At 42.2% G+C, this 14,426-nt stretch overlaps 1 protein-coding gene across 3 annotated transcripts in view; it reads left to right on the top strand.

Annotated features, from left to right (window-relative positions):
- Positions 1 to 14,426, top strand: part of PTPRB (protein tyrosine phosphatase receptor type B) — a 132,850-nt gene that overhangs the window by 98,381 nt on the left and 20,043 nt on the right. For all 3 annotated transcript variants that reach the window (XM_005887723.2, XM_070370603.1, XM_070370604.1), the window contains 8 exons: positions 3,542 to 3,648; positions 6,917 to 7,016; positions 8,341 to 8,424; positions 8,525 to 8,542; positions 8,663 to 8,744; positions 9,347 to 9,437; positions 10,154 to 10,230; positions 12,489 to 12,623. In XM_005887723.2, coding sequence (XP_005887785.1) covers positions 3,542 to 3,648; positions 6,917 to 7,016; positions 8,341 to 8,424; positions 8,525 to 8,542; positions 8,663 to 8,744; positions 9,347 to 9,437; positions 10,154 to 10,230; positions 12,489 to 12,623 — 694 coding nt within the window. The remainder of the gene's footprint in view (positions 1 to 3,541; positions 3,649 to 6,916; positions 7,017 to 8,340; positions 8,425 to 8,524; positions 8,543 to 8,662; positions 8,745 to 9,346; positions 9,438 to 10,153; positions 10,231 to 12,488; positions 12,624 to 14,426) is intronic.

Raw genomic sequence — 14,426 nt, 5'->3', positions numbered from 1 at the left:
CACTCCACCCATTTACTACTCCTCCCTCCTCAGAGTTCCCTGAAATCTGACGTGTCTCTCTTATACCTCTGAGCCTTTACACATTCTTTTCACTCTATTTGGGAAGCTTTCCACTCTCTTGTCTGACTGATGAATTCCTTCATACACTTGAAAAGCCAGCTCAACCCACAACTAGCCCTGAGCTACCCCTGTTAACCCACACCTGGACAGTGGGGCCCTCAGCTCCACTTCCAGTGTGCCCAGTCTCTGTGTCTGCATGCTAAGTCGCTTCAGTCATGTCTGACTCTGTGCAATCCCATGGATTATAGCCCTCCAGGCTCTTCTGTCCATGGGATTTTCCAGGCAAGAATACTGGAGTGGGTTGCCATGCCATCCTCCAGGGGATATTCCCAACCCAGGGATGGAACGCACATCTCTTGAGTCTCCTGCAATGGCAGGTGGCTCAGACGGTAAAGAAATCACCTGCAATGCAGGAAATTCCTAGATTCGATTCCTGGCTTAGAAAGATCTGCTGGAGAAGAGAATGGCAACCAACTCCAGTATTCTTGTCTGGAGAATCCCATGGACAGAGGAACCTAACAGGTTACAGTCCATGGGGTCGCAATGAGTTGGACACTACTGTGTGAGTAACACTTTCACCTTCTTCACTAGACTGCAAAAGCTCACAGACTAAATCATGGAGACAGACATGACATTGGTTACAAAATGATATGGGAAGTACCTGGCACAAAAGAGATGCCATTAAATGTTTATGAGCAAATAAGGGAATGAGCCAAGATGTTCTATGAAAAGTTAAACATTCTGATTATAGCTTAATCAACTCCTGCTGCATTAATGTGTTTTCTAGGATACGGCTTTTCTCTCTCTGTATTTAGTTCACTCCTGTGAAAAGCATACCAGGCAGATAATACCTGATATGAGCATGGAGAACCATATGCCAAGCAGCCACCTGTGTGGTAGCTGCTGAACCCAGGCTCTGTGCAGGCAGAATTATGCCTGTCTCACAATGATAATCACCATAGTGACCCTCAGTGCTATCAGGCATCTTTTTCCCAGGGAGACTAGGTAGACAGGAAGGAACACGGAAAAAGAAAAATTAGGATTGCCAAGAAATGGAAAATGCTAGGTTTAGCTGATATGCAAGTTTATTATACCAACAAATATTTAACGTCTTCCTGTTCATTGTTGGGTTCCTGTTATCCGGGTATATAATAGTGTTGTTCCATATGGGAAGAGAATGGGTAGATCATGATGGGCGAGAAACAGCGCAGAGGTTGGGGAAGTGCTGATCTGGCTTTGTTTTCTATTCTAAATAGAATAGCAATGTGACCACGATCAGATAATCTGCTTCTGTTGACCTCATTTTCCTCAAACAAAGGAAATTGAACCACATGATCTATAGCTTTGTAGAATTCTGATTCTGGACATATTTAAAGTTGAAAAACTTACCATTACATATCAGTTCATTAAAATAATCTTATATGCATATAGAGAAGACCTGTCTATAAAATATAGCAGGAATGTTGAAGGACCTAAGAGGGCTGTAGGTAAATAAATGCTCTGAAGGTCCAAAAGTCTTCTTGAAGGAGGTATCATTTTGGCTGGCTACTGAAAAGTAGGGAAGGGTTTGCAAACGTGGATATAGGGGCAAAAGGAGATTCACGGTTCAGGAAACAGTCATAGTGCAGAGGCAGAAATACACAAATTGCTTAGAGAAGAACAAACCCAAATAATCCAGTTTCAAAGTGAGGGTCATATCAAGGGGTAGTAAGGAAGACAAAAATGAGAAGATAGGATGGGACAGGATTCCAGATGCGTGCTAAGTGCTGGGCTGGGGAATGTGGTTGTGACATCCATTACTGGAAGGGTTCTAAGGGCAGAGTTCCTGTTGATAGCCTAATTTTAAGCCAAGCCTACAGTAACTGCAAGAGCTGTAGTAAATGCAATGAGCTCTTGCATTATCTCCTTCCTGGGTTCCTAAAGGCCCTAATTCATCTGGACCCATTCTGTGTTTTGCATTTGCACCTTTGAATCTTAGAATTCCAGAGCAGAACCTGTCAAGGTTGTTACAGCCCCAGTGCTTTTATTTTCACAGATGAGAAAACTGAATCATAAAGAACTTTAGGAACCATTCATCTAATCAGCGATAGTGAGAACTAGACCTCAGACTCTCTGTTTCCCAGCCCAGGCCCTTTTACAGCCCTCCAACAGAAGTCACTGCTGTTAAACCACAATTAAGCCAAGAGAAAGAGATCTGGACTGCTGCTGCTGCTAAGTCGCTTCAGTCGTGTCCGACTCTGTGCAACCCCATAGATGGCAGCCCACCAGGCTCCGCCGTCCCTGGGCTAGGAGTCAGAAAATCCTGAGTTTGGTTATCTTTCACCAGCTTTCTTTACAGTCTTGAGTGAGAAATGCAGTCTTCCCAAGCTTCAGGTTCCAAATCCCTGAAGTAGTATCATAAGTTTCTGATACTGGAGAGGTTAGAGATGGTCAAATAGAATCATGTCTGTAAAAGTTCTTCACACTTACAAATCACCATACAAATAAAAGAAACTCTTTTCATTGGAGAGACTCTTTTCAATGTCCAAAGCTACGATACACTAGCAACGCCCACCAGCTCCTTCCCTTCCATGTAGTACGTGTTGACTGCTTGTTACTCTCCGGGGACATTGCATAATACCTCCACCAATAGTCTGTTATTCCTGGAAGTACCACTTTTGGCTTGGAAGGTGTCTTTTAGACGTGGAAATCATAGACGAGGTTGATCAATATAATCTTGATGATATTGAGGAGATTATACTTAGACCTAGACATGAGTTAGAAGGAGAGGGGAAAAGGTCAGAACAGTTTGTCCTGGCTGGCTAATGCTGGTAATAATAATGCTTCAGCATTATTACAGGATGTGCCCAGATACTTCTGGGTTAAGCAAATCTAGATTTCTTTTTTAAGGAAAAAAAAGAGACATTCATTCATTCTCATATGATTTAAATTAACCCTAGAAAAAGTTTCCCCCTATAAACCAATCCTGTTACTCTCAGTAAACCTACAGTCTGGAAAACTTCAGGTTAGAATGGGCTCAAGAGGTTGCTCAAGCCAATCTTTAACTTAGTGCCAGGCTGCTATCCTGCAGATCCCCTGAGAGCTGGTTCTCCAGTCTCTGCTTAAACCCCCTCAGTGACTGGGAGCTCACTACCTATGTGGCAGCTCATACTCTAGATGTTAGAAAGTGATTTTTTGTTCCCATGCTGCCCTATGACTTCAGCCTACTAAGCTCAGTTCTATATTCAAGAATGTAAACCTTGAGATGATAGGGATTATTCTTTGCAGTATATCTGGCTTCTGGACAGAGGAGGCTCAATTAATATCTGATGAATGATGTGTGAAGGCACAAAGCCAGGGCCTTCTGATTTCATAATTCATACCCTCTCCTACATGCATATCAACCAGATGACCACCCTGTTTCTCCTTGAAAACATTCTCCAGTCAGCCCTACTGTGGTCAGTCACTAATTTGTACTTAAACAAATTGGTTTTCTTTTCAGAATCAGCATTCGGGCTTTCACCCAGCTATTTGATGAGGACCTGAAGGAATTCACAAAACCGCTCTATTCAGACACATTTTTCTCTTTGCCCATCACCACTGAGTCAGGTAAGGCTAACCTTTTCATCCATCTGACATAGTCTGCCAACCACCACATCACCTACAAGAGCCTCTAGTAAGAGGCTAGACCTCAGACTCCCTGCTTCCCAACCCAGAAGAGATCGGGGGACTTGGCTGATGGTGGGAGGATCATTTATTTTTCCTTGGAATGTAATCTTTATATGATCATGATTTGATGTAGATTAGAGAAATTGTACAACTTCTGTAGCAGAGTGGACTGAAAGGAGTTATCTTGTCAAGAAGGTAGAAAGAGGTACCAGATTTTTTTATCTATTAAAAATGGATTTTTTAAAAAAATAGTGGATGAAGAACATTCAGATCAAGAGTTGACACAGGCCAAAACAGAAGTGGGTATAAAAAGCTTTCAAGTTGTAAATGGGAATGTGTATATGAAATATATACATAGAAATGCATAGGAAAAAAAAAAAAGACTAGAAGGAACTTTTTTCCTTTTGTTTATTATATGTTGCTTTTACATGATAAAAAAAATGTTAACTTGGCTTTACATAAATTTCTGAAAGAAACTTTTCTAAACTGTGTTGGAAGGAAAGCCTGAATAACGTTGTTTTTTAGTTGCTAAGCTGTATCCAACTCTTTTGTGATCTCATGGACAATAGCCCACCAGGCTCATCTGTCCATGGAATATCCCAGACAAGAATACTGGACTGGGTTGTCATTTCCTGCTCCAGGGGATCTTCCCGAACCAGGAATCGAACCTGTATCTCCTGCATTAGCAGGTGGATTCTTTACTAGGTAGCCACCAGGGAAGCCCCTGAATAATAATAGTAGCTAATACTGACTCTTTGTCCTCTCTGTGGAGCTGCAGTTTTAAGCATTGTGCTTAGAATAATTTATCTAATCCTCACTACGGCCTTTTGTGGTAGATACTATTACCATCCCCCATTTTAAAGGTGAGGATTTGAGATACCAAGAGTTTATGTAACTTGCCCAAGATAGCAGAGCTGGGTTCTAGCACTTTCTGCCTGACCTCTTAACTTCTGCACTGCACTGATTTGGAATAGTTCCAACATGCTGAGAATAGATTTATTTTTTAGCACATTGTTCTTTGGTACCATTATCTGTCCAGCCTTTCCCTGTACCCAGCCTTTCACAGTGCTTGGTCTCAGGAAGTTCTTCTTTAGAGCTAAAACAGTCTCTCATGCTGCATGACAAAAGATGACTCAGCTTCACAAACACTCCCATCTATTTATGCCAAATATAGGATAATCTCCCACTTTTCAGACCAAAAAGGAATCAGAACACAGTTAAGAAGATTTAGATGTGTTTGCTTACAAGTTAATGTTAAGTATGGGATTTGTAAACATTATTCTTCCCTATTTAAATTATTGTTATACAGCAAAAATTGAACATAGTCCAGTAAAGAAACATAGTAAACATATATCCAAAAAAAGGAATATTAACCACTTTAAAAGAAAGATGATTATGTTGGTTTGTTAAATCTTGAAAATCAACATTGAATAAACAAATTCAAGTGCTTAAAGTGCACTTCAAAAATGAATTACTGCATAGAACTAAATGTAAGAGCTAAAATGATCCAGCTTTTAAAAGAAAACATAGGAGGAAGTTTTTGTGACCTTGAGTTAGGAAATGGTTTCTTAGCTATGACACCAAAAGCACAAGCAACAACAACAAAACAGATAAATGAGACCTAATTAAAATTAAAAACTCCTGAGCTTCAAAGGACACCATAAAGTGAAACAAGATAACCCACAGAATGGGAGAAACTATTAGCAAATCTTGTATCTGATAAAGGTTAAGTATCCAGAATATATAGACCACTCACCACTCAATAATAAAAAGACAAACAACCCAATTTAAAAATGGACAAAGGGTCCAAATAGACATTTTGCCAAAAAAGATACACATAAGTCCAATAAGCTCATGGAAAGATGCTCATCATTAGACATTATCATAACTACAATAATATACCACTTCACACCCACTAGAATGACTATCATCAAAAAGATAATAACAAGTGTTAGCAAGGATATGAAGAAATCTGATCCCTTATACATCGTTTGTAGAATGTAAAATGATGTAGTTTTTATGGAAAACATTTTGCAGTTTCTCAAAATGTTACACCTTGCTCAGCAATTCCACTCTTTAGTATATACCCATGAAAAACGAAAACAAAAACTTGTATATGGAGATTCATAGCAGCATTATTTAAAATAACCAAAAAAATAGAAATACCCCAAATGTCCATCAATGGCTGAATAGCTAAAAAAATATAGAATGTTATTCAGCATAAAAAGGAATGAAATACTGACACATGCCACAATATGGATGAACCTTGAAAACATGCTAAGTGAAAGAAGCCAATTACAAAAAAGCATATGTTTATTGCTCAATTTATACGAAATGTCCAGAAAAGGCAAATCTATGAAGGCAAAGTAGGTTAGTGGTTGCCAGGGTCTAGAGAGAGGGAATGGAGAATGACTGCTAATGGGCATGGGGCTTCTCTTGGGGGTGATAAAAATGTTACAAAATTGAATGTAAAATAATTGAATTGTACAGTTTAAATTGGTGAATAGTATGGAATGTGAATTACATTTCAAAAAACTGTTTTTAAAATGGGCTACCTTCTTATAAATTCCTAGTGACAATATCAGATCATTTAATAAACCTGGAATTTCATTAAAATAATTGAGCAATTCACTGGATTTGCTAATGTCCCAGATGCTGTGTAACAAATGAAATAGCATATTAACCTTGATGGCAAACTCCTGGCCTTTACCTCAAATGCCCCAAGCTGTGCATACAAGCACAAATGAAGTCCCAATTAATGTATAAGCTGAACATCATTAATTTCAAAAGTATAATGACCAACCCACCATTACGTAGTAGTAGCTCATGTTTCATCTTTTCAGCTGTATACTCCTAAGCTTTAGATAGTAAAAGCCTTGGGCTTCCCTAGTGGCTCAGTGGTAAAGAATCTGTCTGACAATGCAGGAGATGCGGGTTTGATCCCTGGGTCAGAAAGATACCATGGAGACAACCCACTCCAGTATTCTTGCCTGGGAAATTGCATGGACAGAGGAGCCTGATGGGTTACAGTCCACGGGAAGTTGGATACAACTTAGTGACTAAATGACAGTAAATGCCTTACTGTGGGCATCATTTGAATTCTTCTATAATAACATCACTAGGGAGACGGGTTCCCCCAGCTGTCTTATTGGTTTTTTAACACTAATTTTCCCACCTGGGTTTCTTGTTGCCCTCTGGATCATTGTAGAGCCTCTGTTTGGAGTTATTGAAGGTGTGAGTGCTGGTCTGTTCTTAATTGGCATGCTCGTCGCTGTTGTTGCCTTATTCATCTGCAGACGGAAAGTCAGGTGAGTACCAAGTTCCCTTTGGTAATTGGATTCAGAATTTTAAAGATGCAACTGAAAATGCTCTTTCTCCTGAAAAGTAAGAAGGGAGAAATCATTTAATTTCTCCAGGTTAAGTCACTTTGTTTCTTAAGAAAAACAAGAAGTGAAGTGAAGTGAAGTTGCTCAGTCGTGTCCGACTCTTTGCGACCCCATGGGCTGTAGCCTACAATGCTCCTCCGTCCATGGGATTATCCAGGCAAGAGTACTGGAGTGGGTTGCCATTTCCTTCTCCAGAGGATCTTCCCAACCCAGGGATCAAACCTGGGTCTCCCGCATTATAGACAGATGCCTTACCATCTGAGCCACCAGGGAAGTCCAAGAAAAACGAGAGTCAAACCCTAAAACCATGACTCACTTTTTTGCATACCATTGCTGAATCTTATCCTTACCAAAGGAATGAGGGGCCATCTGTATCCTCATTTGAATGTGAAATGGCTCCTTTGGCACGGGGTGGGGGTGGGGGGTGGGGGGAATGTGTATGTGTTCAGTCACCTTGTGAAGACAGAGATGTCTATGAATTATGTTTCCAAATGCTTTTCTGAACTATTCTGAAAAGTATGGGTGCCATCTCAGTTTTGTGGTTCCTATCTGCCATGCTAAGCTAAGAAGGGAGCAAAAAGAACTAAACATATGTGGCCCCAGTGCCAAGCCCTCTTTCCTTAGGGAATTTCTTGTCTTTGGCACATTGTCCTCTCTTTTGCAGTCGTGTCTTGCATCTAAGGTTTACTGTGTGTGTGTGTGTCTTTTTTTTTTTTTTTTAAGGAAAGCTTTATTGAGAGTGTAGGAAGTGATTATCACCTGTAGCCAAAAACAGAAGACACATCTTCAGCTATTGCAAAGATCTGTTTCTGAGTGGGGAAAATCTGTTTCTTTATGTTCTTCCTCTCTGTTCCCTCCCTCAAAGGGATGTTGGCTGAGTGTAAAATATACATGTACTGAAAAATCCATATTTGTACAAACATGCACACCCTTACCATAAGTGGAAAAATCTGGGCTTCCCTGATGGCTCAGTGGGTAAAGAATCCACTTGCAAGGCAGGAGATGCAGGAGACTTGGGTTCAATCCCTGGGTTGGGAAGATCCCCTGGATAAGGGGATGGCAATCCACTCCAGTATTCTCACCTGAAAAATTCCATGGACAGAGGAGCCTGGCAGGCTACAGTCCACAGGGTTGCAAAGAGTTGGACACAACTAAGCGACTAAGCAAGCCCAGCCTTACCATAGATGGAGAAATCTGTTTAAATTATTTCATAATTAAATTATCAGTCTTCTCCCTTGTGTTTCAGCCATGGTCGAGAAAGGCCCTCTGCCCGTCTGAGCATTCGTCGGGATCGACCACTGTCAGTCCACTTGAACTTGGGCCAAAAAGGGTGAGCACATTTTCCTTCACTTTATTTATTGAAAGAAGAGTTGATTGTCTTACATGAAATTTGCTAACAAGATCTTTCTACTTTTGGCTTCTCTTCACAGTAACCGGAAAACTTCTTGGTAAGAAAGAGCTCATTAATTACTATATTGTCTGCTTTTGAAATATAACTGGGGCTGGGTAAGGCATTTTCCCTGTTCTTCAGTAATTTTCTTCTCTTTCTGTTGTGTTTTTAACCATAGCCCAATAAAAGTAAATCAGTTTGAAGGGCACTTCATGAAGCTGCAGGCTGACTCCAACTATCTTCTATCCAAGGAATATGAGGTACAACTGAGATGCAATGATGTTTTAGCGTCCCTGGTTCTTAGCAGAATTTCCTTTCAGCCCTCACTATGGAATCACATCCCAGTTGGGCTCAGGAGTTAGAATGGCACTTAGGGTCTCACTGAGTGTTCTTTCATGCCCGAATCCATTCCCTGCACAATATACCACCTAGTCTCAGAAGCCAGTTTGATCTCCAGAATAACCAACAAAGTGCTACCCAGATCGGGTGGTAAGAAAGAATTAACAGACTTCAAATGCAAACTGATGCTGTCAGTTAGTTAACCTGGCCTTTTGCTTGCTTGGGAGATAATGTGGTTGGGTAAAAAGTGCCCAGGCTTTGGATTCAGTTCCCAGCTTTGCAACCTGTGTGACCCGAGGCAAATGAATTATCCTGACTGAGCCTCGTCTGTAAAATGGAGATGAGACTACCTCCTCCGGGGCTGTTGTGGGGATGACAGCCGATGCCCCTGGTCGAATAGGAGACATTCCACAAATGCAGCTAGTGTAACATATTGTTATGTTATTATGTATCTCAAGGACTGTCCAGTTTGCCATATTCTGTTTCACATTATTCACATGCAAACTTATTTTTGACCTAACAGGATTTAAAAGACGTGGGTCGAAACCAATCATGTGACATTGCACTCTTGCCGGAGAACAGAGGGAAAAATCGATACAACAATATATTGCCCTGTAAGTTGTGTGTTGAAATCTGTAATACCGCCTTCCTCTCGCCATTTCTTTCCTTTTCTGTGATTAAAAATGGGGCTAAAGCAACTTGGTATAGCTAGATATGGAAGACCTGAGGTTCTAAATGTCTTTAAAAACAAATGACTTGGACATTACTGTACTTCTTTCCAGAGGGTAACAACCAGCTGAAATTCTGGCTGGGAGAGAGAGACCTCTCATGCTGTTGACATTTCATCACGTGGTCCTGATGCTTCTTCTTGGAGGGTTAAGAGCTGTAACAGGGTTAACAGTAAGGGTCAACCTGGGTTTACTTAAAGTCTCTAGTTAGCAATTATTTCATATATAAAGATATATATTACATATATTATTCTTATTATCCTTACCCAATTGGGTGAAGCAATTGAAGGTAGCTTTTCTGAACTGCATTCGTTACAACAATGAAAAGGAGCTGGCCACTCCATCAGACAAATGTTGTTAGTGTTACAGAGGGAAGCACAGATGGACTTAGAAGAGCATTTGGCTCGTTTGCTTGGATGTTTCTGGGCTACTTGTGCAACTCTGTGTGAGCTTCACCTGCAAAATGGAGCTGAGACTGTCTCCCATGTGGGGTTGTGGTGAGGGTCAGAGCTAGCACACGTCAAATGCAAAGCGTTCTGTAAACAGTAGAAAAATCACCCCATGGCTCACTGATACATCTTTCTCAATAAACTTCCTTCCAGATGATTCCTCTCGAGTGAAGCTGTCCAACGTGGACGATGACCCGTGCTCTGACTACATCAATGCCAGCTACATCCCTGTAAGTGAACCCGGGGCCATAGCAACTGGGATGAGGCTTTGACAGGCGGTTATGCTGGAAACACCTCTTCTCCAACACACTCCCACTGTTCTCAGGTCTGGAAACATGAACATTTTAGAAGAAACAAAAAAAAAGGCCATGTCTGATTGCCATAAAATGCAGGCTGTCCTAGTCAATCCCTGCTAAGGCCCAGCTTTCACAATGGCTATAGTCACGTAGGATTATAATGGGCCCAGGAGGCATTTTCAAAGGTCATTTCCTCTCTGCAGCCCTTAGCCAAGATTAGAGCTCCCTAAGGAAGCTGAATCTCCACAGCTGAGGCGGCCTAGCTAGGGAAGCCAATTCAAAGTTATTTGGATTTCTGAAAACCACAGACACAACTCAAAGGTTGTGTCACACCTCTGGGCTCAGATTCTGGCTAGCTATTCACCAGCTTCCTACAGCACCTTCAGTGGAAAAGCTTCAGGTCAGGTAGACCCGTTTGAATCCCATCTGTGCCCTTTGCTGACTCTGGGATCTTGGGCAAGTTCTGTCAATCCTTTGGACCTTCATTTCCTTTTCCAAAAAATATAAGGATAATATTTACCTTAAATAATCCTCCATTCACTCCATAAACACTATATGTGTGGATGCTAAGTCACTTCACTCGTGTCAGACTCTATGCGACCCTATGGGCTGTAGCTCATCAGGCTCCTCTGTCCGTGGATTCTCCAGGCAAGAATACTGGAGTGGCTTGCCATGGCTTCCTGTGACTCCTGCATTGCAGGTGGATTCTTCACTGCTGAGCCACCGGGGAAGCCCTAAACACTATATAATGAAGTGCTAACTGTAAGTTGGACATTGTGCTTTGTACAGAGAGAGGGTCCGATGGAGTCCTGACCCCCTGGGAACTCTCAGCAGAGTTGGGACATCAGAAAATGACAAGGTGATGCCCTTGACAGGATAGAGCGGTTCTTCACCAACATTAACGCACACCTGCATCATCTGCAGGTCTTGTTAAAATCCAGCTTCTGATTGGGGCTTCTCTGGCAGCCCAGTGGTTAAGATTCTGCATTCCACTGCAGGAGGAGTGGGTTTGATCTCTGGTTGGGGAACTAAGTTCCCACATGCCAGAAGAAAAAAAAATGCAGCTTCTGATTCAGCAGGACTGGGTGGAACCTGACATTCTGAATCTCTAACAAGCTGCCTCATGACCCCCTGCTGCTGGTCTGAGGATCCCTCTCTGAGTAGCAAGAGGCTAGAGGTTGCCACAGGAGCTTCTGGGAAAACATTCTCCAGCAGAGATGAAGATAAAGGAAAGTTCAGCAGAGCAGGCAACATGCTGAGACTTGGAGGATAAAGAAGGATTCGCCAGAAGAGAGGCTGTGTTTGGGTTGGCGGGGTGGGGGTGGGGGTAGCAGAGGTGACAGAGCAGAGGCCGGAAGAATGACAAGAGGAGAAAGAGCTTCAGCTGGGATCTGCAAGTAATACTGTAGTGTTGCTAGAATGCAGGATATGTGGGCGAAAATATCCTAGCTCATAGAGCTATGGTTACGATTCAGTAAGGTGCGTGAAAATCCTGACCCACAGCTTGTTATGGGTTTCCCTTGTAGCTCAGTTGGTAAAGAATCTGCCTGCGAGGCAGGAGACCTGGGTTCGATTCCTGTGTTGGGAAGATCCTCTGGAGAAGGAAATGGCAATCCATTCTAGTATTCTCGCCTGGGGAATCCCATGGATAGAGGGGCCTGGCAGGCTATAGTCCATGGGATCACAAAGAGTCAGACATGACTTAGCGACTAAACCACCACCAGAGCTTGTGATAGAGTAGATGCTCAATAAACAGTGGGTTCTCTTCTCTTCTCTTCAGTTTCCCTTGCATAGTATCTCTTACCAACATCCCAAAGCCAAGTATCCAAAATAAGTAAAACTGTTTGTTGAATAGGGCAAGAGCTTAGCAACGTCAGTTCCTCAGACAATCCACATTGTGTATACACACACATAACTGAGGGTGAAGTGTTTTCTAAATGATGGCCCAGGTCCTCCACTGCCTTTAAGAATAAACCCAACCTAATAAAAAAGACCTTGGCTCTTCACAATAGGTCAGTGTTCCGGCCTTTGTCCTTCCTGCTCCCAAGCCTTGCCATGCGTTAGTATCTCTTTTTCAAATCAGGGACCTGGCAAAGACTTACATCTCACCTAATCTACAGAGCTAACCCCTTTGTTTAGAGTTCTGAAGAGGCCCATTGTTTCTGAGTCCCCACATTGTAAATTCATTGCAGGGTAACAACTTCAGGAGAGAATACATCGCAACTCAGGGACCTCTTCCCGGCACCAAGGATGACTTCTGGAAAATGGCGTGGGAACAGAATGTTCACAACATCGTCATGGTGACCCAGTGTGTGGAGAAGGGCCGAGTGAGTACACGGTCTTCCTGTCATACTAACCTTGCTTCCCACCCCTTGGATGGAGTTTGACTCCCCGCCCCATAGAAATGAAACCCCGTAGGGACTTTCCTGGCTGTCCAGTGGTTAAGACCACACCTTCCAATGTAGGAAAATCTCTGGTCAGGAAGCTAAATTCCCACATACCAAACAGCCAAAAACCCAAAGCATATAACAGAAGCTATATTGTAACAAATTCAATAAAGACTTTAAAAATGGTCCTCATCAAAAAAAAAAAAATCTTGAAAGAAACCCCATGAAAACAAAGTAGGGATCATACAAGAACACTGTTGGTGAATTAAAGCCACCCAGTTATAAAAAGCTCTATAGTAAACCCAGGTGATGCTGTGTTCAGATGCTGAGTCTGAAGTTTCAGTCAAAGATGTTTCCACTGAACAAGTGGGATTATCAGAAGTGTCCAGGACACAGAAGGATTACCTAGCCTCTTGTCAGCACCATCCTCTGTTGTATGGGGAGAAGAGGTATGTTGGCAGAGTCACTGGCTCTACCCCTAGGAGTACGTCAAGGCTGTATATTGTCACCCTGCTTATTTAACTTATATGCAGAGTACATCATGAGAAATGCTGGGCTGGAAGAAGCACAAGCTGGAATCAAGATTGCTGGGAGAAACATCAATAACCTCAGATATGCAGATGACACCACCTTTATGGCAGAAAGTGAAGAGAAACTAAAAAGCCTCTTGATGAAGGTGAAAGAGGAGAGTGAAAAAATTGGCTTAAAACTCAACATTCAGAAAACGAAGATCATGGCATCTGGTCCCATCACTTCATGGGAAATAGATGGGGAAACAGTGGAAACAGTATCAGACTTTATTTTTGGGGCTCCAAAATCACTGCAGATGGTGACTACAGCCATGAAATTAAAAGACGCTTACTCCTTGGAAGAACAGTTATGACCAATCTAGATAGCATATTGAAAAGCAGAGACATTACTTTGCCAACAAAGGTCCATCTAGTCAAGGCTATGGTTTTTCCAGTGGTCATGTATGGATGTGAGAGTTGGACTGTGAAGAAGGCTGAGTGCCAAAGAATTGATGCTTTTGAACTGTGGTGTTGGAGAAGACTCTTGAGAGTCCGTTGGACTGCAAGGAGATCCAACCAGTCCATTCTGAAGGAGATCAGCCCTGGGATTTCTTTGGAGGAAATGATGCTGAAGCTGAAACTCCAGTACTTTGGCCACCTCATGCGAAGAGTTGACTCATTGAAAAAGACTCTGGGAGGGATTGGGGGCAGAAGGGGACGACAGAGGATGAGATGGCTGGATGGCATCACTGACTCAATGGACATGAGTTTGAGTGATCTCCGGGAGTTGGTGACAGACAAGGAGGCCTGGCGTGCTGCGATTCATGGGGTCACAGAGAGTCAGACACGACTGAGCGACTGAACTGAACTGAACTGAAGGAGTAGTGAATTTTAGGCTGTGTCTGCAGACACAAAATAAAATAGTTATCTGAGTAAATGGTTTATATGGTTATGTTGATGGTTAAAAAGAAAGATTACGTGAAGTGCCCAGTGTCTGTGCTCAACAATTATACATGTTCACAATACTCTTTCTCCTGTCTTCACCTGTGAATGTGATTTTAGCTAAATGTTCTGACTTTTCAAAGATCACCTGGACCATGGCATTGAATCCAGGTTGAAACAACATAAAAACATGGACACAAAAAGGTCAGGGAGACAGTGCCTTCATCTTCCCAGCTAGATCTTTCTTCAGAAAACAAAACAAAGCAAAAACAAACAGTAAAAGAGCACAAGA

Source organism: Bos mutus, chromosome 5, assembly GCF_027580195.1.
Source record: "Bos mutus isolate GX-2022 chromosome 5, NWIPB_WYAK_1.1, whole genome shotgun sequence".
Taxonomy (NCBI): Eukaryota; Metazoa; Chordata; class Mammalia; order Artiodactyla; family Bovidae; genus Bos; species Bos mutus.
This window is presented reverse-complemented; position numbering and strand designations above follow the sequence as displayed.